Here is a 26409-nt window from a genome sequence, read left to right as displayed (position 1 = left end):
TAGATCGATACATTACAACCTAACGAGCAATGTATATACAAATATATGTAAGAGAGAAATAAGTAGCTAGCCAAAAATGAGAGTCGCTCAGAGATATATAGAGAGAAAACTCAATTTATAAGATACGTATGAGTACAGATGTGAAATATTTCTTTTTGTTTATGAAATAACCATGTCAAATATCGCAAACTGTCACATTTATTATCAACACCACCGTAAATATATACATATTCCTCCCCAACAATAATAGAGTCTTTACCTTTTTGGGTACTGTGTCATTTAGCGCAACACACATTTTGCTCTGAACAGTATAAGATAGGTAAGAGGATGTAAATATTTAAACTTGAAATGTCATAAAATCGCCAATTTCCAGAACAGACACAGAAGTATCTTTATGGTAATTCGATTTCCACAATTCAGCAAACAGCTACGTTGAATCCTTAGGTACTCTATGTTACCCACTTCCCTTTTGTCCTTTTGATAACTTTTATTATTCTTGCCTGCCTCATATTCCTTGGCTGCATGTTTAACATTCTCGCCAGCTTCTAGTACAGTAACATTATAATGTTCTTCAGCCAGTGTCCATGTCCCCAATGTATTTGTTAATGTACACCTTTTAAAGACACTGCCTGTATTATTGTTAGGGGTAATAACTGCGACATTCATTAAGTTGAATCAGTACCACCGATAAGAGTGGTATTAGTGATTATTAAATCACCATAAACCAAAGAATTTCTCTTTGAAACGCCAGATCCTTTATACCATTGCCAACCATTCTCTCCTACGCAAGCTACTAATCCTGCACTGACAGCTGAAAAAAGTGAACCCACAACAAAGGTACCAAGGCATGCAGTCATTGAGACTTCCCCACCGCCATATATAGAGGCAAGAGCTAAATCTTTACAAGTTTCTCTCTTCACATAAGTAGCAGTGCACGCCATCATAGCAAAAAATACCACACCGGCACTAATAAAAAATATCTTTGCAGGTCTCTTTTGTAAAGTCTTGACCCTCTTCGCAGCAGTAGCCATGGTAGCTGTTCCAGCTGAAGAAGCAACCGCTAAGGCATTTTCAGAAATAGCAAATGGGTTCTCAAACACACCAGCACCTACACAAAATAAATAAGCAACAATTAGTGTTAATATAATTGTTATAGAAACACGTCTGATAACCAACCAATCACGGTCACTGATTGATCGAAGATCTTCTGTTGGGCCCTGATCATCTATCATTAAAGGCTCCATCTTGCTCATTGTTGAAATATTTGATCTTTACTGGATGTAAAACTGATTTTTTCGAGTCACAGATAATTGTATGTAATTATCTGTTTCCTGGCTTTAATGACGTATTTAAATAGTACAGACAAAAAGTTTTACGTTTTTTGTTTTTTGTAACATTAAGGAATTGCAGCTTACAACTATACCATCATAGGAATATGTGAATAAGCGGTGTAATCTTTTACTTTATGATTGCAAAAAGATGCATCAGATATGCGTAAATATTACAGTTTTTGATGCTATTATTCGATATTGTTTCTCCTTGTCATAGATATTCTGAGGTAGTGTATAGGTTGTAAAAGATGAAAAATAAATGCCATTTTTGGAAACAGAGAAATGCCGCAGATGCCGCATCGGTGCTTGATGCGGCCTGCTTTTACAGATCGCAAAAGACTTTTCAATTATACGAAGTCCACCTGTGTTGCAACCATATCATAGAAAGCTGTCGAGAATCATCGGCACTTGCTTCATGCAGTTCACTGTCGAGTCTCTATTCAAAAACACCCCTTGTGAAGAAACTACCACAGTTACAGTATTTAAGTATATTCTTGTTCCTGAATATTTCCACCATCGATACAATTGTAGTTTATATAACGCCGAACACAAACCCAACATGGTGCAACTTTTGTAGCACACAACATTTTTCGAGGCTATAGCTTTATTTCCTAATCCGGACTGGGCTTGATTATGCAAGAATTTAAAAAAGTTTTATTCTCGATGCCTGGAAAGCAGTGTAGATAAAGAAAGAGTCTGAAACTCTTTTGAGGGGTCGAAATGCTGCTGAAATTAGAGGTTAGATGTTGTCAAGTTTAAAGTCGGTAATTTTCTAACCTAAAGGGTAAGTGCAAAATTTCCACTTGTCGACGTCCATATAAGAGATAATATTAGCTAATTGCTTTATATTGTTATTAGTCTAGCTTTACTTCTGCATCGTCCTATGTTATGAGCCCTGTTAGTGAGTAATTATTTGACTAAATATTAATTATTGAGCGGTTACTTAAGTTTATTACAATTCCTTCTTTCGAGAAAAGTTTAAAAATGAAAAAATTCTTAATGCAACCAACAATTGCATTGATTTTTTCACTGGCCCTTATTAGTTGTGTCTGTTGCATAACCATCGATGCTGTATATAGTGAGACGGTGGGGCCATATAACAGCACTAATTTAGCAAAATATGTTAATGCGACTAATAACAAAACAGTAATAGTGGGCTGTGGGATCCTGGCAAAAGGGGTACCACGTAGGTTACTCGAAGAGTACGAGGACGCCAACGTGACTCTATTCAGGGGAAGAGACCGAGATTTCTTCGAACTTAATTATACTGGTATCGAAGAGCTGGCTGCTTTGCTTGTGGACCAAGACTCGGAACACGAGGATGACGATTTAGTCAGAAGAGCAGACAGCGTTGACGCCATGGTTACCAAGATAGTTGATCGATTGGCCTCGATGTACAAGGTCAGCAGTCCACCAACCGAGATTTTTAAAAGAGCCCCTTGTCATGGAGGTTACTGGCGTTGTTTCACAGATTCAGTTCGCCATATAATACATACAATATATAACTCGCTAAGATCTAACTTGAAAGAACATACATTGACACCGGGGATGTCATTGGTGGGTGACTTGTCAAGGTGGATATCGCAGGTCAAAAGTTCGGGTAGTAGCGTAAAGGCCAGGCCTAAGAAGAATATGTGCAATGGAGGCTATGAATGGCTAAAATATAAGGATTCAGTCGGAACAGAGTATACTTATTGGGTAGGGTATGCTCCCTGGACGACATATGCCAATTGTGACACTGATTCCCCGGAGAGTATAGTCCAGTTCGTAAGGGAAGCCAGTCTCAAGGAAGTCAGCCAAAGAGAAGGAACCGCTTGGTGTTTTTCGGTACAAAACGGTGAGACCTGGCACATAGATATTCGAATTGTTAATTGGGAGGAGACGAAGTTTTGCGTTCGAAACGGCTGGGGTATCCCATGTGCAGGAGGTGATTATGTCCCCAACTTGGATACGCATGACTAATTTTGATAGATAAGATGTTCAAAATAAAAATAAAATAATATAAATATCCTATATCCTACTACGTAGAAATTCATATATTGAAACTATACTAAACGAATACCAGTAATATATTAACCAGGGTGTTTATGAGGTACACCCAGACAAAATTATATTCATATTAAGGTGATATTCGGTAAGAAGACAGACAGTTAGACATGTGTGACGCGAGATCTGAAACTATTGCTCCATTTTTGGACCTTCAAAAAATTAATTGGAGTCCCTCTAAAACCATAATTTAGTGGGATTAGTGCATTAGGTACTTTGGAACCCTGATAAGGTCCTTAAAGATCAGCTAACTCACTCAAGACATATTAGATGGGCTGTTTTGGGGTTGAAAATTCTTAACCCTCCAAGCCTAATAACAACTCTAAGCTCGCCATATGGAGGCATCTTTGTCGACAACGTCGACAAAGAATAGGCATTACATATGAACAATGACTATATGTCATATACAAAATAATATACAAACTTAGATAATAATTATAGTTTTAATAACATTGCAGGTGACATGGTAATGCTTCCAGGTACCCCAAATGAATTTTTGTCATTAAATGATTGGGCGATGATGCGCATGGTTAATTTGATTAACCATGCGAAACTAATTGTGCCATAATCTAATAATATATAATTTACACCACAGTCGAATGACTTTATAATCAAAACAACAAGAAATCCAACATATATAAATGGAACAATATTTCATCTATGAATATAATCGTTTCCATACCCTAATTTAAATATTTTTATGTAGAAGATAGAAAAAAGATGAGACAATTATAAGTTGATTTTTATACCACAATGAATTTGTTCAGTTAAATGGAATGTTCATAAAGCATGGACCAAATGTGTCTCCTCTTCAGGTGCAGCTTTATCTCGACAGTAGAGACGCTGTTTCGAATATTTGGAAGCCACATATCAGACTTGTTACAGGGGACCCACATTATTAGATCATCACCAGGCTTTCGGCATCCAAACAATGAAAACAACCCACCCAGCTGATTGTTCTACCAGACTTTTTCGGAAGCTTTTATTGTTTTTAACGTATAAATATCAAAGTATAGAATGATTAAATAAAGAAAATAAATCAGTAAACTGTAACGTAGCAAGGTAGCTTATAGAGCAAAATCGTATAATATATCGTAACCTTTTCTTATCCCATTACCCTCTATTTATTGTATGCACATACTAAATCCTTGGCATTACAATCAGTATTCTCTTTTCCAACACTACAACCTACTGCATAACTACCTTTTATAGGAGCATTCGTTCTGTAATATTTACTCCATGCACCACACCAAATTCCTCTATTACCAGCTTGGAAACAACAAGTTTGCTCTTGCATGTCTGCCCATACCATGTGTTGTTGATACCATACTTGGCCAACATCACCTTGTATGTGGCAGCTAAGTGAGTTTTTATGTGTGTATGTTTTACTTAAACTGTAAGAAGGAAAAGCAGCGGAGATGCCTTTAAAGCCAATTGAGGAACCAGAGTCAATTGACCATGAATAACTCCATTCATAATCAATAGTGTAATCAGCACCATCACCTTTTCCATCCCAAATACAACATGATACTGGGTACCAAGGGGACCACCATTCACCTTTTTGAGCAGCCTGAGTCTGTTTCCAGGTATAAAATGTGCAAACCACATCTCTTTTAAAAATATTAACCTTGCTACTAGTGTTAGAAACTGGGACAAAATCACTTAAGATCACCTCACTTGTTGTATTGATAATACTTAAATTGTTTTCGGAAGCAATTGGGGCCACATTTTGCAAAAAGTTGTATAATGGTAGATCAGTATAGGTAAGATTAGTCCCTGAGTCATGCCAAACACCATCGATAGCGTTGAGTTGGTTCGTAATGTCTTGAGACGTACACAGAACAGTTGTTGCCAACAGGGAAAGGACAAGAACAATGTTCCGTAGACTAGGTTTCAGGTTGACACCTAGATTTGTGGAATAATATTGGCCGTATTGTCTACCACAGTCCCAATAATCAACAGGTAGTAAGTCGGTACTGTTTTCAGGATTAATGGAACCTACACCACCGCATGGAATATAGGTACTATTTGGTGAAGGGCCGTCAGCTAGTATCATTTTGGTACTTGATATAGTTAATCTTTTGTTTTAATTTTGTAAATTTAAAATCTGGAATAAACATATTATTCGTGAACGGTTTGATCCAATTCGAAAATATATCCTGGTTTATATACGAATTCGAAAATAATTTATTCATACTCCTTTCTTAGCAGGCTGCTGTAGAAGGATCGAGAAATTTCATTCTTAATGAATACTGTTATGTCTTCAAGGATAGTTTGCGATTATCGTGTTATTTACCCAACATTGAGGGAGTTTATTCTGATGCTATTCGTGCTCATATCCTGGCGCACGTTTACTTTAGTGACAAAACAAGTGCTTCGTTCTTAAGTCCGATGATACTTCTGTTTTTGAAGTAAAACTTCGAATGGAAGTATAACACAACTATAACCTCCCAGGTACATCTGAATAAAGAGCTCGAATATTTTACTTCATGATTGCAAAATATGCAACATATGCGGGTTAATATTACAGCTTGCGACACTTATGTGACATTGTTTCTGCATTTCCTAATCTAGTAGTAGAAAAAGAAAGAGCCAGTGAAAGTTTCCAAATTTGATACAGAAATGCACACATTTACGATTCCTTATCCTAGATATTCTGAGATAGTGTATAGGTTGTAAAAGTTGAAAAATAAATACCATTTTTGGAAACAGGGAAGTTCTGCCGATAAAGGATTTATCCTTGATGTCGGAAGCTGCACTAATGCATCCTGCTATTGCAGTTTGAGGCAGAATGATTCAATTATACGAAATCACCAGTGATTCAACCATATCATAAAAAGCTATCGAGAATCATCGGCACTTGCTTCATGCAGTTCACTGTCGAGTCTCTATTCAAAAACAAATACAATGACTGCAAAACCTGTGTGATACCCTTTTTGGAAGCGGTGAGTACTTCTTTGTTGCAAAATACTTGCTAATTTCAGATTGCTCTATGCATTGATTAAAAAAGTAAACAATATTCAATTTTTTTATTTTTTTGCTCGAGCAGTTACATTGTTAAAAACTGAGAATTTGACATCTCCGGGCATATTTTTGCTGACGGAACTCCTTGCTGCTATCAAGAACTCCTGTCTCGAGAAACTTTTCAACTATTTGCAAACTTCTGCAACTGATATCGACATATTTAATTATTACTAAGGCAAGAGTAATGTTAATATTCTGGTCGTAGAACATCTCTAGAGCACGTAAAGAAAACTAACAAACACAAGGAATTATTTTTTATTTAACCTGCGATGGAACAGAATTTGGATCTCGTAGTATTTGGCATCGAATGTGTCGTATTTACAGTAACGGTATTGATACTTTACACCATATATAGGATGCGAGGTGGTGGTATTAAGGAGACATGTAGAGCTATAATATTTTATGGAATTGCAGTAGGTACCTTTATGATTGTGAACTCATTAATGGAAAACGTTCTTACCTCTACCTACATTGTCGAACAGGAATCCCTTAGAATATTAATTGAGAACAAAGGTATGGTGAACTTCATAGCTACATTTGTTGCAACATTTATTGTGGTTCTTGTACTTTTGAAGAGATTCCATAATTTTTTTGCTTGCATTCTAAAGAAACAACTGAACACTCAAAGTTCTTCGAAAGAGGAGAAAATGCCACTGTCTGTATGAATGCAGTTATGGATGTGCTAAACACCTTAAATTTTAGCAGGGCTAAGTAGCTTATCTGAGGTTTTGATCAGAGCTGTAAGAGTACGGACTGCTACCTACACGAGCACCGGTTAGGATATGTTGTTTTATACTATTTATATAAGTCCGCCGCTAACTTTACATATTCTAATAAATGACCAAAAGAACAATAACAAAGTTGTACATTCTTAATTATGTTTATAATATAATTTCGCCGTTCAATTACTTCTCACCTTCATATTTATGCATGAATTTGAAAATCCTTTGTTGCACAGTTCAGTTATATAACCAGGAGTACTAATAAATATATAGACTCCTTATATTACTCAATGGTTGCCAAACCAAACCAATCCTAAGTGTTTAGTATAGATTCGAGATCTGGCAAAACCTCACTGTCAGGTCTGTTGAGGCCTCTCGATGACTTTTAAAGATTATACATCAACATATAGATACATACTGTAATATAGTAACGGTTGTAAAACATCAGATACCTTCTACGAAGATCTGATAATCAATCCAGAACTAAGTATTGACGGTAATTTGTAGTCAAGGGTTTTGGGGTTCTTCTCAGTTGGTCCCCAATTCTTGACCATCTACATTCTTGTTCGATAACTTATAAATGGTAGTATACTTATTCTAGTGGAGTAGATTTGCCTAGTAGGAAAACCTACGCTAAGCCCCAGCGCTGTTAATTATATATATAACCATACAATTTAGCAGTCTTTAAATTATAATTAACAAACAGCATTCTATCGTGTGGTAATGCTTCGATATCATTTGAAACATGATAGAACAAATGGAAAAAATATTACACGTAAAACTTGCAATTAAGCTTAGGAGTAATTCAATGATGGCCCAGTTGGATTATTCCTTGAATCACTTTTTCTATGTCGAATAATACTGGAAAACAAACCAAATTGTTTATCTAAGAAACTACAAAACAATTAAAAAATGGAAAAGGTAAAGGAGCTGATAAATTTACTTGCTTAGTACTGTTGGACTCAGTGAGACTGAAATAACACTCATGCGAAATTAGTTATTAGGCGTAGAGTACAAAGAAGTAAAAACATTTCCTTCTTATATATTAGAATTTTAGGAAAAACGCTCCATGACTTTAAATTGTTATACTAAGCTAACTAGTGCTCTATACGCCTACAGAATAATGTTTTTGCATTTGAAACTCTTAAATCAAATGACAGCTTATGAGCTAATATAGTTACATACGTATTTACGTAAAAAACAAAATCAGAAAATAAATACAGTTTGAAAAAGCTCAACTTACAAATAATTCAGATCAATACATACGATTTGTTCTTACCGCAATGATAACGATGAATTGGCTCAATCAACTTCTTATCATCCAAACACACCTAAAAACAGTGGTATTTGCAATGGCGTATGAACATTTCCATAAACCACAATTAGAGAAAAATCTATGCTGTGCGGCTGCTGCAGACCAGCTTACAACTTTAATAAACACCAGTTGTTTTAAGTAACTCTGCATTTTGGTCATTTGTTGACTTCTTAAATAAAATATGCAGTCCATACTGTTTAGGAATAGCCTGATATGAAATGTATTACATGCACCTGTCTCGTCATCTATTTCTACCAAAGTTTAGCAAAACATTATATTACTGTAATAGCTCCCAAATTATCAATTAGACAGATCAAAAATATTCTTTAGATTAATGACGTAAGCCTTAGCATGGCACTAAATTTTCCTTAATATACCAGCAACATACATCTTAATGAATCCCTTGTTTCCATTGTCAACATAGAAGACCACAACACCAACTATTGCAATGAAGAACCCAGAGGTATACAGCAGCGTTACAATTAGTGATGTTAAACATGTTCTTGAAAAGAATCTTTGTCTACCATCAGGGCGACCGACACATAATGAAAGATGCTCCTGCCAACTACGTACAGTGCCGGCACAGGATGCCAATCACTGATAAAGCGAGCCAGTTTTCTCTTTTAATCGATCTTGTAGTTTTTGATCAACCTATAAAATTCCTATCCCACCAATGAAACAATAACCGGTAGTGTTCAAATTACACTCCGGAGGTTCTGAACGTCCAATAAAATGCGAAATACCTGCAAGCCAATTGGTATATATACCAGACGAGTCATAAGTTGCATAGTCTGTGTCATCATTGCCTATTGATGTACTCGTCGCTAACAACGGATACACCAGAAGGTCCTGCAACCTCGAAGCGTGTTGCACATTCCCCTGCGACATTTATTAGAGCACATAACATCTAACTGCACTGTCCTGCACTGCGCGAGATTGCAGGCGCGGATTACCAAATGAAAAACGTCCATTCTGGATAACAACAACAATGGCAACCACAAGAGAGAAAATACATCTATTGCTATTTTTGCTGGGTTATCCCATCGGGAGGATGCATAGCTTCCTCTAAATTTGGCAGTGAAGAGCAACTCGTGTGCTTCGAAGGTCAAAAGTGTTGCGATGCGTGCAAATATTTGCACTTCGGGGCGCTACTCCTGGAGTCTCTCTGGTAAAAGTACCCATCAAATGGCTTTATAGGTAGCCCCATTTTATGTTGTTTACATACGAATTATGTATTTACGAGAGGCCTTATGCACTATCGTAATTCTTGTTGCCTGCTGAAACAACTGTTTCAGCAAAAGTTTGTGTAGAGAGTCTGAAATAGAGGTTTTGTCTCTAGTAGTCTCTGCAACTTTGATTGTTTTAATTCGGACATTTATAAGATAATCGATCGGTCTCTTTATATTATATATTTTTTACATATAGTAGAATACTAAAGAGCCTCTTATCTATTGTCGCCTCTTATCAATAACTGTGCTTAAAGGTATTTCTTTACCTGTTGAAGTTAAGTGTGGTGCATATTACTCTTAGTTTGTGACAGTTCGTTGGCGTGGGATGGTCTGAGAATATACTGTAGCATTCACTCAAGGTACTTATGGGCATGCGTTTTTGTGCTGGCATTGCCTGCGGGTTGTTTTTATCTTTTTCATTTTTATGCTGACTCGTCGTGTCTGCTATTTTTTTTGTCTTGATCAATAGATTGTTTCTAATTTAACTGTATTTACTCTTTAGGGACCTCTTTTTGCCAAACAATCCCATCCATCAGAGATCACATCTCAAGATTTTTTTTGGGAATTTTCAAAACCTCTGGCATATATATCTATATATATTCGTTAACATTTCTATGTTTCTTCTTCTGTAGTTATTGCTATTTGCGTAATCAGTTTTGCCACATACTGATAATTCGTAATCACCTACGACTTAGTTACTTCTAAAAGACAGGAAATGTACTACCGATCAACACTATTATGTCCCAAACCGTCCCACGCTCACTCCCTGCAAGAATTAGGATTCCACAGCTAATAGGACTGGCCGTTGCAGTCACCGTCATGTTGGTATTAGTGTTTTCGACCCTGTCTGATACACCTCCGAAAAATAATCCTATTGATAAAAATACTACGTTAACAAAAAGAAATAGATGGACATTTTCTAGGATCGGTGGACTGGCAGGTTTGGTGATAGCTGCAGCCGCAACTATCGGTGCAGCATGGGCACCGATATTATGTGCAACTCCTGCAGCACCCGCATGTTTCGCATTAGCAAGTGGTGTGACTGCAGCGACAGCAGTTTCAACTGTAGTGGCTGGTTCAGCTGCCTTTACAGATAAAATCAAGCGTGATCTTGGGTTTGTCGACGGTTCTGTTGCTAGCGCTATTGTTGCCAGATATCAGAGTCAATATATGTTGGAAAACACTACCCAACATACTTATCCGGTTGTGGACAGCGCTTATCAATTGAATCAGTTATATAAACCGGATAGTGTCTACGACCAAGTAGTTGATATATTTGCCAGCGCTGGGTTGGGGGTACCACTACTAACTACAAATGTAGTCTCAGGTCTGAGAAAGAGATCAAAAGCGAATGCAACAATAGCTGTTCATTGGTTCACATCACTTGGATTTCACACTGCATCACATTTACCACACTATGATGTTGTTTCAATGGCACAAGATATTGCTGAACAATACAAATCCGGATATAATGGGACCGATCAATATCAGAGATTAGGAACTAATTTAGTGTCGAAAAGGCAACAGCGATATGAAGTCGATTGGGTTTCATATAATGTCGACAATGAGAATTCCAACTTGGAAAAGGAGGTATGGGATCTGTCGGAAGACCCTGGTGATTGGGAAGTGGACATTGCAAACACTCTTTACACTAACGATTTGCAAAATACATGGAAATGGTGTCTAACCGTAATGGCTAGCGGTAATTCGGATTATAACTCTTTTGGGGAGGCCGATGCTACCCATGGCGAAGCTTATACTAACCAGTACGGTGGTATCGATAATTATTGTAACGATAACAAAGGTGGGGCCCAATGCGAAACAGATCGATGTCAATAGAAAATCAAAACTTTTTAGGTTTTAAATTAAAACATAATAATTTGACGTATATCTATTTGTATTTATTAAGTGTGTACTATTCTTGGTGTTTTTATATTATAAATCCTCTATTATATATTATATATTATAAGAGGTTAATCTGCCCTATGAAAAGCATGTACTTTTTTCTAAAATATCTATTTTAAGAATGGAATATGAATAAGACCATAGAGAGCCAGGTATAACCAGATTCACAAATGCATTTACCTTGGTGCGCCTTTACTCATCTCTCAGATGATGGTTCTTTCATGGTTTGTTCCTATTATGTTTTAATATTGATAAGATATTATTTTTTGTTTGGCAATAGAAAAGACCTTTTTTCTGCTTTTCTGGTTAAGCATGTAAAAGTGTAATATTAACAGTAGACATATTTCGTTTACTAATAATTAGTGTATTTTTCAAAAAATATCTTAACTGTCATACAGAGTTTCTGATATTAAACTGGTGATATTCTAAGCATAGTGATTTGGGTAATATAGCTGCAATACCCAATATATGGATATAGTACTGCATTATGTGTTATGTATGTGTTATGTGAAATATATTACCGACAGTGAATTAAGTTCTAAATCCTAACAACGAACAATCACTCCAGAAAGAGAACTGAGTCCATCATTTATTCGGCATTGAGTTTATGTCAAAACAACGGGACCTAATATTTCCTATTCTGGACAAATGTTCACTATGTCTCAACAAGAAAACAGTGGCATTCCAACATATAGCTGTCCATACCCATTACATTAATGAAAGATACACTATTGAGAAATATTTAAGAGGACGTTACTCAACTTACTGTTTTTTTTCTTGCAAAGAAGGTTGTCTCAACCTTTTATATTTGAAAATCCAAACTTCGAAATTTCACTTTAATTCTTATAGCTTGAACAACTAATACTACAAGTAGTGGGAAAAATTTCCTTGGACGTTGTAGACGATAATCCCTTATATTGGAGACTGTTGGCAACGAGTACCAGGTCGGGAAGAATTTTCAGAATAGTAGCTATTACTCCAGGCTTAATGTTATTTATTTAAGGAGCGGGTAGTCACGTGATGAGTATTAGAACAGTACCAAGTAAGCAAGATATAGCGAGACTTGTCAAATGTGCGAGTTGAACTCTAGCAGAAGGAATCTCCTTAGGATGATTTATAATTGGTTATACTGCCTATGATACCCCTATTTGGTTGAAAGTTTTTGTGTTGCTGCAACTGGAGGTATTTGTGTTCCAAATTGCTGGTGGAGTTCTGGCAACCGCTGCAGCATTCACTGCCTGCTATTGTTGTCGGTAGCAACTCAGGATCTGCAACAAAGTAAACCTTTTAACGAGTGGTAAGTATAATGGGCCATACTTCAGAATTTGTTGAGCATCCCTTAGTTGGACAGATATTATTTAATGGGACCTCTGTCTTTAGCATTACTATTAATTACGTGGGAATGTAGTCCCAAATAATCTAAAACGTGAAGGGAACACCAATTATACATTTATAGGATTTTCATCTCCTTTAAGTAAACATGTCGGTGAAGTAAACATGTCGGTATAAGTGGTGTTTTGATTGTTGACGAATTCTCTAATAAAATTAAGAGTGCAGTTTCAGGCGTACCAAATGGTGTTCTAGGTATAAATGGTACAGGGTTAGGAAAGTAGAGCCGGGACTTTCCAGTGAATTGGTATTCCATGAAATACAATCAAAGTTATGGTGATTTAGCACAGAACTGGATGAACGACGAAGATGGAAATGATAGGTTTGGTAGTTTATCTGAATTGAAGCTGCCGGAGTTTCTTTCCAACAATCGTGATTAGAAGTATTGTTTTGCAGCACAGGATTTTAAGGCAGCCGAACCAACAACTTATGATATTATACCAGGTGACGGGGTGCCATTGGCCTTGCTTTTAAATCTGAAGTATATTTCAATACTTATGGTGGTATCGATGGATACTGTAATGATGAACATGTCAGAACCGAAAATTCCGATAATGGCAGGTGGTATGAGTGGTGATCACCGTTTTGTCGCAAAATACTATCCAATATTAGATCATATAATTGATTTTCGAAAAATGTCAAGTAGCTTTAGGAGGGGAGCATATATTGTTTCTTTAGGATTTGAAAGAACTGTTCAAGTAGATGCTACTGTGGGATTAGTGTGTCCGGCATTGGGTGGCAACACAAATTTATGCACATCAGTGTGTTTGATTACTAGTTTATTGAGTAGCGAAATTTCTGTCACTGATTAAGCATGATAAAGAATTTGTTCATTAGTGCAGTCTGCTGATATTATATTTCTATACTGGAAAGTCTGTCTCATTCCAATGGTTTTTAAGATAAAATTATGTATCTGAAAATACTATACAGGTAATTTCTTCCCTGTGGATGACGAAAATTTTGTTCGAACCGTAACACAATGTTTCATACCTGTTGCGATCACTTCGTCATTCTTCAATAGCGAGCTAATTCGGTTTGCACAGAGCTTTCTAAGTAAAGACTATTTTAAACATTCTTAATATATTAAATGAGCTTTATATTAGCACTTTTTGGATAAACCAATTAAGGCATAACAACTGTTTTGATGGACATCCTGAATCACAATTTTGAGATAAATATAATGATATCTCAACCACGATTAATTATATTAATGATATTATTTATCCAGTTGAGAAACAAAATACGTTTTTCGCTGGAAACGTTTTTTAAATTTCTCAACTCTAAGAATTACCGCCTCAAAAGAAGTATATTTGGACCTGGAAAGATGTTCTTAGCAAAGAGCGCTACATGGACAATTCCTCTAGCCAGTTACTTCCATTTACCACCGTTTATGTAGCGTTATGGATTCACTTTGGACTCTCAGGACAAGCATTGTGAGAATAGGAGTGATGTAGTCTATTAAGTTTTGGCCTTCGGTCATTTCTTTACAAGAATATTTGCACTTCTGGATACATTTAAAAAAATATCATAGTTTCTTTTCAAACAGTTCCTAAGTAAATATATAGCTTCTAATTATTCGATCCAAAGTATCGTACTGATATACACATGGAAGTTAACATAGCAGCTAGACATACAGTTACCAAGCATATATTCAAATCATGTGATAAAACGTTAATATACCGTGTTAGAGATTTCATCTCCGCATACATCCAATAATATTTGCAAATAATAGAACTGCAATATACCAGTCCATTAAAGTATATGTAGTTGTAGACGCTAAGAATTGAAATATTTATACTTCTTACTGCATACAGAATTTCCATCACTTTATACGAGGCGGAGTTTGTCCCGCTCACTCGAAAAAGCTTTTGATATTAAACAGTTTATCAAAGGGAAGCTACTTAAAGGACAAATTTATAACTGATTTTTGAAGACATGCATTATAAACACATATAGAGGAGTATACTACCCATAACGAGGAGATAAGATACTGATATTAAAGAAAATGAGTGTACTTGGAGGTAGGTGTCGTCAGATAGTTCAGACCGGTATACGATTTCAATCAACTGTGGCTACAGGGAAACTTATAGCTACCAACAAAGGGCTGTTTCCAAAATTAGAAGACATTTCAATGAATGAACTGATATCTGAGCAGATTCCTTTTGAGAAAGGTAAATATTTCATTTCGAGGAGTAAGACTGGGAACTTACCCGTATACTCAGACACCAAAGGTGGTGGTAACAAACTTATCACCGAGATAAGGAAGATTCAGGGTGATGTCATTCAGCTGCGTAACGACTTACGAGAACAATTACCATTTATTCCAGAAAAGAACTGGAAAGTATTGACACAATCGCGTAAGATTATCATTAAAGGTGATGCAGTGAAACAAGTAAAAGGTATTCTCACAAGAACTTTCTAACGGACATATTTCAGTTTCGTCTGTATTGTATTGAGTGTGTTTTTTACGTTCAAAGATGTGTAAATTATTCGAATAAACTATATATTCATGTAAATACTACTAAAGAGAAAAATAAATAAAAGTTAATATGTCTCTGATAATTACTAATTTACCTCATAGACACAATTTTGCTGTTCTTTCTTAAAATAATGTCCCTGTAGTTGTACAAACCGAAACAGGCAGCCACAACACCAACAACAAATAGAATGTTCTTTAGTGCAGAACTGGAGTAACTGTCGTATAGAACCTTATCTTCTACAGCATCCTTACTCGTATAGACCTTAACGGGAGCCAATGATTCAACTAGAGTCACACCCTTGGAAGAATCTCCAGCTCTGAATGCAGCTAAGTCGTCCAAGTACTTTTGATGCATTACCTTTTGATCACCTAGTCTGAACTCTTCAGGGACAGCCCATACAATCTTAAATGGCTTCATTGGTCTTCCATCAGTATCCTTCTTCACGTATTGGATGATGTCTAATAATTCCTTTAGACCGGCAGAGATTTGACCAAAGACAACATTCTTGTTGTCTAGTTCACCAGTTGGGTCAGTCTTGGTGTCATAGATAAATTCAGAGTTGTTCGTGTCTGGTTTTCCCTTGTTTGCCATAGAGACTCTACCCACTCTATCATGTTTCAAGTCAAAGTTTTCATCAGCCCAAGCACTACCATGAATGGAAAATGGACCATAAGCTGGAGCGACCATACCACCTTGCATGAAGGAGTCGATGGCAACTTGGGTAAAAAGTGATTCTCTGTATGTAATGACATGGATCTGATTTGGGTCTTGACCTTCAACACGAGCCTTGACACCCTTAGATAGAGCAACAAAATTCCTGATAGTTAATGGGACAACAGTACCATACAAGTCGATATTGAAATTATGTCTCATTGCCTTTTCAGTCAATGGATCTTCATATTCAACAGTCATGTAAACACGATGGGTCACTGGAGGATTTGGTTCATATAATTTAGTCAAATCGATATCTTCAGAATATTTCTTTAAACCTTCAGTTGGTGCTGTTAGCACTAACGAGGTCACCCACATAAGGGCATATAGAGCAAATCTAATGGTCAGCATTGTTCACTTCGTTGTCGGGGTATTCAACGAAAATAAAAGGGTGTGTAATATTAATGATTATTATAACAATGTACCTGATATAAGCAACTAAGTTAAGTGCAAAACCGAAATAATAACAAGCTTAAGTATGTTATCATTGAAAACTCAGTCCTACATATTTGTTTTTTGTTTTCAGTTTTTTCTTTGTTTTTTACTTACCTGATTATTGCAGCACAGCGTATTTTTTCCCTTCATCGTTAAGAACAGGTAGTCCCAAAACTGAGACCATAATGAATACGCGTCGCGTATAAAACGAGTGGTAATCAGATATGATATTGCAGGCCTTACCTATCTCTTGGTATAGATATTTAAGGATGCTTCGTCAATGTATTCTTCTCTATGTCTTGCTCCGTAGCATATGAAATGGCAGTCTCATTCGGTGCATTTGTATCCGGGACAGTAGCCCAAGCAGTACACACACCAAGCCAGTTTCTTCCGATGCATACAGAAGTTGAATGTTGTACAGTTGTGGAACTGATCTCTGTTGTAGTAATTTTCTTGTGGTCACGGTCAGGCCAAAAATTCCAATTGTAACAGTCCACACATGGCTCAGGTACGACACATTCAGCGGTTTTATTGTATTCAGTGAGAATCTGATCGATTACTGTGTGAATTCTATGATTGAGCATATTGACATGCCAACCTTTATCTTTAACTACATCGTATATACATACTTGTCCTGAATGACATGATGTCTCCATGGCATATCCGGCTATCGAACATGACGAACTGGCACCGTTACAAGTTCCTAAGAATATCGGGTCTGCAGTGTGTCCGAAATGCCAGACAGTATCCAGGTATTGTGGTAATCCAGGTGGGAATGGTAAATGCAGTCTTTTTGCAGCAAGTAATTCACCTGGTGCCTCGAAAGTAACAACTGGAAGGCCGAACGTTCTCCCAACTAACGCAGCCAACGCACCCCCAAGTGAATGCCCTGTCATCCAAACAGTAGCGGTAGGATATTGCAGTATGACATCTGTATATATATCAATTACAGCTTGGTAATAACGATCTTTTCGTCTTATTTCTTTCTCTAAACAAGATTCATCACATGTATTAGATTTTATGTAACAATCACATACGGTATTCCATAAGTAACTCACTCTTGCACAACAACATGAGAATAATAGATTGTCATTTAGTTTGTCATTAGTAGTTGTTTCGTCGTCACCAGCCCCTGGAACACCCTGAGCACTCGTCCCTTTGATAGATATTACCACAATATCATCGACTTTGTTATAGAAAACGTGGCCTCTTAGACCTTCGCCATCCCAACCAAACCCATCAGTTTCCCTGCGATCCCACGGTTGTGTGACATTACGCCAATCTCCGGTATGTGGGATTCCAACATATGCATTCGAGGACATAAGTGCAAGACCGATCACAGAATCTATATCGGTAATATTTGGAACCCTAATAATCTCGTCCTCCCATTCAGGTGTGACTTGTCTACCAGTATCGCTAGCCAAAAATTCCAGATATTTAGGTTCTCGGTTCTTCATTCTGGGAACAGTTGTATCGTCCTGGCTTATCCTGAATTTGTAAGAGAAAGGATTATTTGTTCTATAACGAGGATTGGTTGACCACATCGATTCCTCATCCTTTGACCCCTTCATTAATTGGGCTTCTTGCATCTGGAATAGCATATTTGCTTGGGCGGCTACCGTTTCTGATACCTCGAGTACTTGGTGATGTTGGTAGTTTTCCCCAACACCATGCCGATATACTTGTTGTAGAATAAAATATGATTTACCATCAGATGTATTTTGATCTATTTGATGTAGGAACTTATCGGTTATTAAGCCTAAATTACCGCGTAATTTATATATCATGCATATTGTTAGAAAGAAGAGAACAGTCAGTAGTCGACCTTTCACTCTGTGTCGACTACTCGACACATTTTTTAGTCTACTCATTACTTCTTAATTTTGTGTATTTTTAACGGGAAAACGTTCGATAAATGTTTGTAATTGTTTCGTCCTTGAACTAGGGGTGACTGTCTTAAAATAACTTCGTCCTCACGTCTATCGATCCTAAAAAATTTCTGAAGTCTAGCCTCAAAGATATATTCAGAATATAAGCTCTATAAATTCAATCTATTGCAAAAATTATCAATATTCCTGGATTCAAACCTTGTTTGTATTAGCAGGAGCTGATCTTGTAGTGTCAAATATCAAAAGAAGTCCCACACTTCATGGCTGCCCTGTCTCTCTCTCTCTCTCTCTCTCTCTCTCTCTCTTAAGCGATACAATTAGCTTTTCGCTAAAAGTCAAAAAAAAAAATAAGCTGGTCGAAAAAAACATTAAAATCGACTGACATTTTCAACAATTTACACTTCCCATCACATATAAAGCACAGGCAAAGAGAACTTGATCGACTACGATAACCCGACAGTGCATTGACAATAATGGCATTGAAGAACACAACTTATAACTTGGGATACCCTCTCTATGGAGCTCGGTTTATTACCCATAATGTTTTGGTCGTCGCAGGCGGTGGTGGCAGGGATCAACCTACGTTACGCAGTAAATTGACTGCCCTGAAAGTCGATTTCACTAAGAAAAAGGTTATAAAGAGGTTTAGGGAGATTACTCTTGATAGTTCAGATGATTCACCAACCACTTTAGATGCAGCTAAGGGTGTAATTTTGTTAGGTTGCAATGAAGGTGCAGAAAAAATCGCAGAAACAAATGTGAATCACCATATCAGAAAATACGTCTACCAAAACGACCATTTACAATTCACAGCAAGTATTGATTTTGATGGGTCTGCTAATCCTGAGATCTACACCAAATTGACAGCAATCTCGCCGAATGGTGCAGCTGCTGCTATTGCTTCTTCTACAGTCCCCTCGTTAATAAGAGTGATTAACCCTGTAGATCTTTCTCAGAAATACGAGATACAAACTGGTAGGGATGTAAGAGATCTTGCCTTTTCGTTGGATGGTCAATTATTGGCATACGTGACACCAAATGGTCTTGATGTAGCCTCGATTGCATCAGGAGAATTTGTGATTAAGAAAGCTGATTTCGAAAAAGATTTAATATTTTCTAAGATCAGATTTATTTCTAATGATAGTGTTTTAATTGCTGCTACATATGCAGAAAAAGATGGTGGTGTCTTGCTAAAAGTGAAATTCAACAAAACAGGTGGTAAAATTATTCAAAGAAGACAGATATCTGATAGACTGGGATCAATTACAGCTCTTGAAGTCGATTCTAAAAATGAATTTGTCGTTCTTGCAACTAACGAAAATTCTGTGGCTATATTTAAGATTAATGACCTCTCCGGCATTGAATCATTCAGAAATTTACATGGGTTATTAATCACAAAGATTGCTATCTCTCCAGACTCCAAATTGATTGCCACGGTATCTGCTGGGAACACTGTTAATGTCATTTCCAAGACAAACGGTTCTCTGGGGTCAATATTTTCTGTCATGAAGAAAATTTTAATTAATGTTGTACTTGTGGTTGTCGTAGCTGCATTGGCAAATGTTGCTTACAAGAATAACTTACATTTAAAATCTTATGAATATGCTAAGAAGAAGTATCTTGAAAGAAGAGACACTGAAAATAATGTTAGCTCTGAAATTATTCAACCTTTGCAGAATTTGGTGACTACTACAAATATTATTCAAGATGATATTGTAAGCGTTTCATCATACACAAGTTACAAAAATAAAGAAGAACTTTCAATTAACACTGATGATTTTATTTCATCTTCAACTACCTCACCAGCCACAACAATCAATATTTTATCTTCAATTAGTGAACCGTTATCGATTGCCACTGTATCAACGGTTGAACCGGAAATCTCATTAACATCAGGTGTGATTTTGGAGACTTATTCTTTTGACAGACATTTGGATATGCCAACTTTCAATGAAGAAGAACTTTCAATGATGAAAGAAAACTCTGCTCATAAATCTTTGAAATCAAAAGAGACAACGTCGGAATCCAAGGCTTCGGTGACACAATCTACTGTCATTTCTTCTGAGACCAATACTGATGTAGCTAGTGAGACAAATACGGCTTCATTAAACGCAGGAAAAGAAACTTCTTCTGAGTCAATTGTCTCATCATTAATGACAACTAGAGAAATCTCCTCTGAGCTAGCTGTTTCATCGCTAACAGCGAAGGACGAAGTCCCTATACATTCAAGGATTGAACTAAAGCCTGATTTGAAGACAAGTGGTGAGACCGCGTCAACCATAGCAAAGAGTGCTACAACAACTGATATTCCTCGAATGACGTCTAAGTCTGAAACTGTAAATCATGAGGATGCTAGTGGAGAAGAAAGTAAAACTAAGAGTTTTTCAGTTAACTTAACTGGCGGATTATCACTTTCTAGCGGTTCGTTGACTCCCTCTTCTTATAGCGCTATTGTATCCGACCATTCTGTTATTTCGGAACCAGTACACTCTCGTCTATCTAGTAAATCATTACCTGCTGTTCCATTGGAAAAAACAGGTACCATCTCAATTCTAGAAATTTCCACCCCCAGCACATTCTTCTTCTCCTCCTCCTCCTCCTCCTCCTCCTCCTCCTCCTCTTCTTCTTCTTCTTCTTCTTCTTCTTCTCCTCCATCATCAAAACTCCTTCCTGCGTCTGAAGAAATTAGTAGTACTAAAGGAGTTACAGTATCAATTGTTCCAACCCAGACTTCTATCAAACCCCATCACTTTTCTGATGTATCTAAAACAGAGACAAATGTATCTGAATATGACTCTATACCAGCGTCCGTGCAATCAGTTGTTACTTCATCCTCGAAGAATGAAGTTAAGAGTATATCATCTTCTTCTTTAACAACACAAAGTGTAATGTCCTCTAAGACAGTAGATATAGAGAAAGAGGGAGTTGCAGCTAAGCCTATATATACAACATCATCAATAGCAGCAACGACTATAGCCTATTCTTCGATGAACAAGATGTCCATTGTATCTGTAGAAAAAAAGAAGGAGACACTTGCATCATCAATGTTATCCTTTAAAGAGAAAGCAATTAAACAAAAAATTACTATTGATGGTGTTGTTTATGTGGTTGCGTCAGAGGATGGTACTGCAGAGACTCCTACATCGACCGAAAAGACACAAACTGTCCTTAACCCTACATTTATATTGACTTCGAGTGAAACTATGAAGTCTCAGATATCTAGTGTTACTTCATCAAATACAGTCACCTCTCAATCTCAATTAACTTTTGAGAAGGGTACAATTTCTTTGGTATCTTCAATTGCTGAAAATGACCACAAATCAATGGATACTAGTATCAATACAGTACAGGACAACTCTGAAGCAGACTCTACCCAGATTAGCGAGAGTCAATCTAAGATAACAATAGATAGTTCCATTCTTAAATCGCCGTCCTCATCTGTGACCACTAGTAACACGGTAACGAAAATAGCTAAAACCGTGGTAGAAGAAATTATCGAAAACGAAGTTAACACAACTCAAAAAGAGCATAATACAAAATCCCAATCGGTTTCACCAGAAAAGGTTTCTCTAATTACTCCAATCATCCCAGATACTATCATAGAGATAACATCTGTTGTTGACATTAATGAGCTATCTTTAAATGATGTTACGACTACCCCTGAAACAGAAAATACTATTTCCACCGTTGAACTTGACAAATCTTCAAGGATCGTTACAACGGACATGACTGTGACATCCTCTGTTGGCACTAATGAATCTTCTATAGGCCATGATGAATTGTGATTAATTTGGTGATCTTTGTATAGTATCGTTGCCTTTCGATGGCAAATAGTTGTTATAAATAGATATAAGTTCAGACGTACATAAAATTACAGATACAAATATAAGTTACATCCATGTAAATTCAAGTTATATATTTCCGAGGTGCAAGTTGGTTTGGTAATGCTACATATAAATACTTTATGGATTTTGTGGATTTTGTGGGGTCTTATCAAGCTTGTCAAAAAGATCATTAGATAGGTCTGGATCGGTCAACTGTTCTTCTATATCAAATTCTTGAATATGATCAGCATTCAGTGTACGACTAGTTTGCCCCTTCTTCGCATCTTTTATGAGTCTTCGAAATTGTTTTCTGAACAATATACACCATTCTTTCCGGTTGAATTTATCAGTTTTGAAATTGTCTAATAATTTTTTATAGTCATTCTGTTTGTGTGTACCTCTTAAAGTCATTAAATTGCCAATTGAAGTTGATAAATTTGTACCATTATGAACCTTACGGGATGCTTCCCAGTTTAACAACTGTCGTTTTAATTCACTCACATTTACTGGGTTTAATGAATCACAGAAATTTGAGTTCCATAAAATTTCATAGTAGTTATATCTTGCCATCATATTCTGTTTAGTCCCAGTTGTAGATAACCCTAAGTTTGATAACTTTTGTTTTATTTGTGTAATTGTCATTGAAGGAAAGTCCAGTTTAGGTAACCGTTGGTGTTCTATGTCTGTGGTAGAATTGATGTATTTGTCAACGAATGACACTTTTTCTTCTTTTTCTCCTTCTTCTTCCCGTGGTTTCATCCTCCAAAGTGACCTTGACAGTAACGATTTATTTGGTGGTATTACAGTTGATCCTTTTGATACTACTTCATCTTTCTCTGCAGTTTTCGTTAATGGAGTAAGTTTATTATCTAACGACTGTAATGTCAGACATTCATCCAAGTGTGTTCTTTCTAGTTCCTTGACAGGAAAGTATTTCTCGCAAATTGGGCATGGAACTAATTCTACAGGTTTCTTCAATATTGAATCAATCCTAGATGCAGTAGAACTTCTCTTCATTGGTATATTTGTTTTAAAATATTTCGATCGAGGTGCTGTTCTTAATGAGGAACTCGTAATATCAGTGTATATTCTCTTCAAAGATATCGGTTTGCCACTTTGTAATATCTTGATATCATCAGACGTGTCATCGCTCTGATTATCATTGACTATTAAACTATCTTCGGGATCAGATCCAACCTCTATAATAGAGCTGTCAGGATCGCTTTCAGGGGATTCCTTGCGTTGCTTCAATATATCTAATAAATCGTCTCTTACAACTTTATAACTTTCGACAATCTCACTTACTAGAAATTCGCTCCTCAACATTGATTCTCGCAACTCAGTCAAGCAAAGAGGACACTTAGCCTGTACACTGATATATTCTCTAATACATAATGAGCAGAAAGTATGACCACATGGGGTTAGTACAGGAACCTTAAGGAAGTCCTTGCAAATGTGACATCTCAGCAATGTATCGAGTTGCGACAGTTTCGGTATCCTCGAATGGGTGAAATCGCTAGCATCTGATATCTGATTCTCCATCACTGCTTATATTACTTTCGTATCGGTATCTAACTCTGCTATTGTTCAGTTTTGATGGTATCGCTCTAATTATTTGTTTGTTCTATAAGTGCCATTTTTAATTTCAATGAAAAATTTCTTACTAAAACCATCAGATATCAATATATAGCAAAATGTATTAATATTAAATAAAGATACAAATAAAATTAAAAAAAAAAATAGAAAAGCATTAGATATACATATTTCACTAATGCATAATATTACAACTAAAATCCGCCCAGGACATGTGTTTTCACTACAGTAGGATGGAAGAGGGAGAGATAAAAGGCCACCCAGTGCTGCCTCGTTAATCCACATATATGATAAGACTTACCTCATTGCAACATATAATAATTATATAACCAAAAAAATTTAAACCCAGGGATAACTCAAAGATCACTAATCAATAGCACATCCAATTAGTTAACCACCAATAATAATAGAAATAAAAATAAAAATTGTAGAATCATTCTCTAAGTATCACAATTTACTGTCTGTATTGGCCTTGAATGGACGTTCAAGAGTTGCATCAAGTGTATTTGCGTCATTTAAAGATGACATTTCTGTAGCTCGTTGCCAAACAGAATATACATCTACTCCAAAAAGGCCACCACAAGCCAATTTTGACTTTATTGGTTCGTTTTGTGTTTCACCGCTAACTTTGGATGGGGAAAATTTCTTCAACAGAGTAGAACCACCAGGTGTCGCACTAACCTTTGACGATGTGCTCATTGCCTTGAATATCGGCGATGAGTAGATATCTTCGAACAAATGAGATGGAGTTTGCCACCTTTTCAAAAGAGTTTCATTATCCTTGGGGGTGGCCATAAATCTGTTTGGAGATCTTTCTAGGCTTTGAGATCTTTTCAATTCTGGTGTTTTCAGTAAATTTAATTGCTCGGATTCTATATTGGAAATGTTGTTATGTGTCCCCGAAGGTAGCAGCTGGGTGAATTTATCAGAGTTGGCAGGAGAAATGGCAGAATTTGTAAATGGTCCCAATAGGCCTTGGGGATTGCTTGTAATGCTACTCTCTGCAGTCTTAAGAGGACGTGGTGACAATTCTTCAAAACTGGAGTTGAAGGAGCCTATATAACGTTTTGAATTTTGAGGTGATGAAAGCATGCCAGTCCTTGAATTGGATGTGGATAAGTTATTGTTCCCTAGATATTCATTGAAAGAGACAAACTCCTTAGATGGTGGAACTAGAAATGCATCAGAAGTAGACTTAAATCCTAGTGTTGTATGATTTCTCCTCATCATATTGTTTCCGAAAACTGTTCCTTTCATATCTGACTTTGTAATATCATTATAACTTAGTTTGTGAGTCAGCCTATTATTCTTCACAGGAGTATGAACATTTGGTCCTTGTGCCATAGTTATTTGATCTTCTGTTGTAAAAATGATGGAAGGCGCAGATAAAATTGATGTGGAGGCACTATGTTCAATTCCTGGAGTTGGTGATGAGGTGATCGATGCTGAGTCTTCACTCTCTGAGTTCGACGCAGTTAACGGTGATCCTACTTCAAAATATTGATCGATTTGTGCTATTCTCTGGCGAATGATGACATATCCTTCAGTGTCACCTTTAAAGAATTTAGGCATCGATAAAGGTTTCACTTCCCAGAAATGACCTTTCCCATCTGAAGATTTTTGAGTCTTAATAAATGCTTCATTTAATGACAAATTGTGTCTAATAGAATTTTGCCAGCTGGCATCTTTCAACTTGTAGAATGTAAAATGGCTTGAGATCCATTGGTAAATTTGAGATAATGTAAGTCTTCCTTCTCGTGATTGTAAAATTGCTAAACATATCAAAATTGCATAAGAATAAGGCGGTTTCTTATCTAATTCATTATTAAGTTTTCTTTTCTCGAGAGATAAAAGAACCTCTGTCAGAGATAAGTTACCATTAGAACGAGGACAACCTTCCGATCTTTGTCTCTTTGCAGTAGGAGCAATTGGTGAGGACTGAATTGGAGACATTGGCTCTTTACCGTCGTCCAATTTTCGGACTAATTGTTTCTTATTCTTTCTCACAGTAGAGTTTGGTGGTGTTATAATATCGTCGTTAACATCCTCAATTTTCAAGTCAAAATCCAAGGAAGTTCCGATGGGTTTCTTCATTCTACTGGAGGCTAATGGTGACGATGCATTAAACGCTGCATCATAAGAAGGTGAAGCTGCTTCTACCTCCATGTTTCTGGTTGTTGTTGTTTTACTGTACTTTTCTCAAATTTAAAGAAAACAGTAGAATATGCTATGTTTCAATTAAACTGAAATGAAAGTGCGAAACTTTTATAATAAAATACACTTGTTGAGGGTTACTAATAGCTTTAACCGGTTTTACACTTTCTAATCTAGCTCTTTTTTTCAATTGTCTATATATATATATATATATATATTGCGATCGAACCCTGGGAGAATCCAAAAATAAAATAGAAGAAGTAGAACTGTAACGCGTCAAAAATAATCACCTTCTATATCGAATTGCCTAACCTCAAAACAAATTAACTAAAAACGAGGGGTCTGGGGAATCGTTACTATCA

The 26409-nt window shown here is 36.5% G+C and overlaps 9 protein-coding genes across 9 annotated transcripts; 4 read left to right on the top strand and 5 right to left on the bottom strand.

The window, feature by feature from the left end:
• Positions 1–2330: 2330 nt before the first annotated feature.
• Positions 2331–3293, top strand: KABA2_05S00572 (uncharacterized protein; the record flags this gene model as incomplete). The annotated part of the gene is made up of 1 exon (XM_041550680.1): positions 2331–3293. The coding sequence occupies one exon, from the start codon at positions 2331–2333 to the stop codon at positions 3291–3293; it is 963 nt and encodes a 320-aa protein (XP_041406614.1).
• A 1204-nt stretch (positions 3294–4497) lies between these two features.
• On the bottom strand, positions 4498–5433 carry KABA2_05S00550 (uncharacterized protein; the record flags this gene model as incomplete). The annotated part of the gene is made up of 1 exon (XM_041550679.1): positions 4498–5433. The coding sequence occupies one exon, from the start codon at positions 5431–5433 to the stop codon at positions 4498–4500; it is 936 nt and encodes a 311-aa protein (XP_041406613.1).
• A 4972-nt stretch (positions 5434–10405) lies between these two features.
• KABA2_05S00528 (uncharacterized protein) lies at positions 10406–11506 on the top strand (the record flags this gene model as incomplete). The annotated part of the gene is made up of 1 exon (XM_041550678.1): positions 10406–11506. The coding sequence occupies one exon, from the start codon at positions 10406–10408 to the stop codon at positions 11504–11506; it is 1101 nt and encodes a 366-aa protein (XP_041406612.1).
• Positions 11507–14966: 3460 nt separating this feature from the next.
• IMG2 (mitochondrial 54S ribosomal protein mL49) lies at positions 14967–15383 on the top strand (the record flags this gene model as incomplete). The annotated part of the gene is made up of 1 exon (XM_041550677.1): positions 14967–15383. One exon carries the CDS (start codon positions 14967–14969, stop codon positions 15381–15383), a length of 417 nt encoding a protein of 138 aa, XP_041406611.1.
• A 148-nt stretch (positions 15384–15531) lies between these two features.
• On the bottom strand, positions 15532–16470 carry CPR4 (peptidylprolyl isomerase family protein CPR4; the record flags this gene model as incomplete). Its single annotated transcript, XM_041550676.1, has 1 exon — positions 15532–16470. One exon carries the CDS (start codon positions 16468–16470, stop codon positions 15532–15534), a length of 939 nt encoding a protein of 312 aa, XP_041406610.1.
• A 380-nt stretch (positions 16471–16850) lies between these two features.
• Positions 16851–18458, bottom strand: ATG15 (triglyceride lipase ATG15; the record flags this gene model as incomplete). The annotated part of the gene is made up of 1 exon (XM_041550675.1): positions 16851–18458. One exon carries the CDS (start codon positions 18456–18458, stop codon positions 16851–16853), a length of 1608 nt encoding a protein of 535 aa, XP_041406609.1.
• A 491-nt stretch (positions 18459–18949) lies between these two features.
• SED4 (GTPase-activating protein SED4) lies at positions 18950–22261 on the top strand (the record flags this gene model as incomplete). The annotated part of the gene is made up of 1 exon (XM_041550674.1): positions 18950–22261. One exon carries the CDS (start codon positions 18950–18952, stop codon positions 22259–22261), a length of 3312 nt encoding a protein of 1103 aa, XP_041406608.1.
• A 177-nt stretch (positions 22262–22438) lies between these two features.
• RAD18 (E3 ubiquitin-protein ligase RAD18) lies at positions 22439–23842 on the bottom strand (the record flags this gene model as incomplete). Its single annotated transcript, XM_041550673.1, has 1 exon — positions 22439–23842. One exon carries the CDS (start codon positions 23840–23842, stop codon positions 22439–22441), a length of 1404 nt encoding a protein of 467 aa, XP_041406607.1.
• Positions 23843–24340: 498 nt separating this feature from the next.
• HCM1 (Hcm1p) lies at positions 24341–26059 on the bottom strand (the record flags this gene model as incomplete). The annotated part of the gene is made up of 1 exon (XM_041550672.1): positions 24341–26059. One exon carries the CDS (start codon positions 26057–26059, stop codon positions 24341–24343), a length of 1719 nt encoding a protein of 572 aa, XP_041406606.1.
• Between the last annotated feature and the right edge of the window lie 350 nt (positions 26060–26409).

The sequence above is a fragment of the Maudiozyma barnettii genome (assembly GCF_903064755.1).
Source record: "Maudiozyma barnettii strain CLIB 1767 genome assembly, contig: KABA2_05, whole genome shotgun sequence".
NCBI classification, from domain to species: Eukaryota; Fungi; Ascomycota; class Saccharomycetes; order Saccharomycetales; family Saccharomycetaceae; genus Maudiozyma; species Maudiozyma barnettii.
This window is presented reverse-complemented; position numbering and strand designations above follow the sequence as displayed.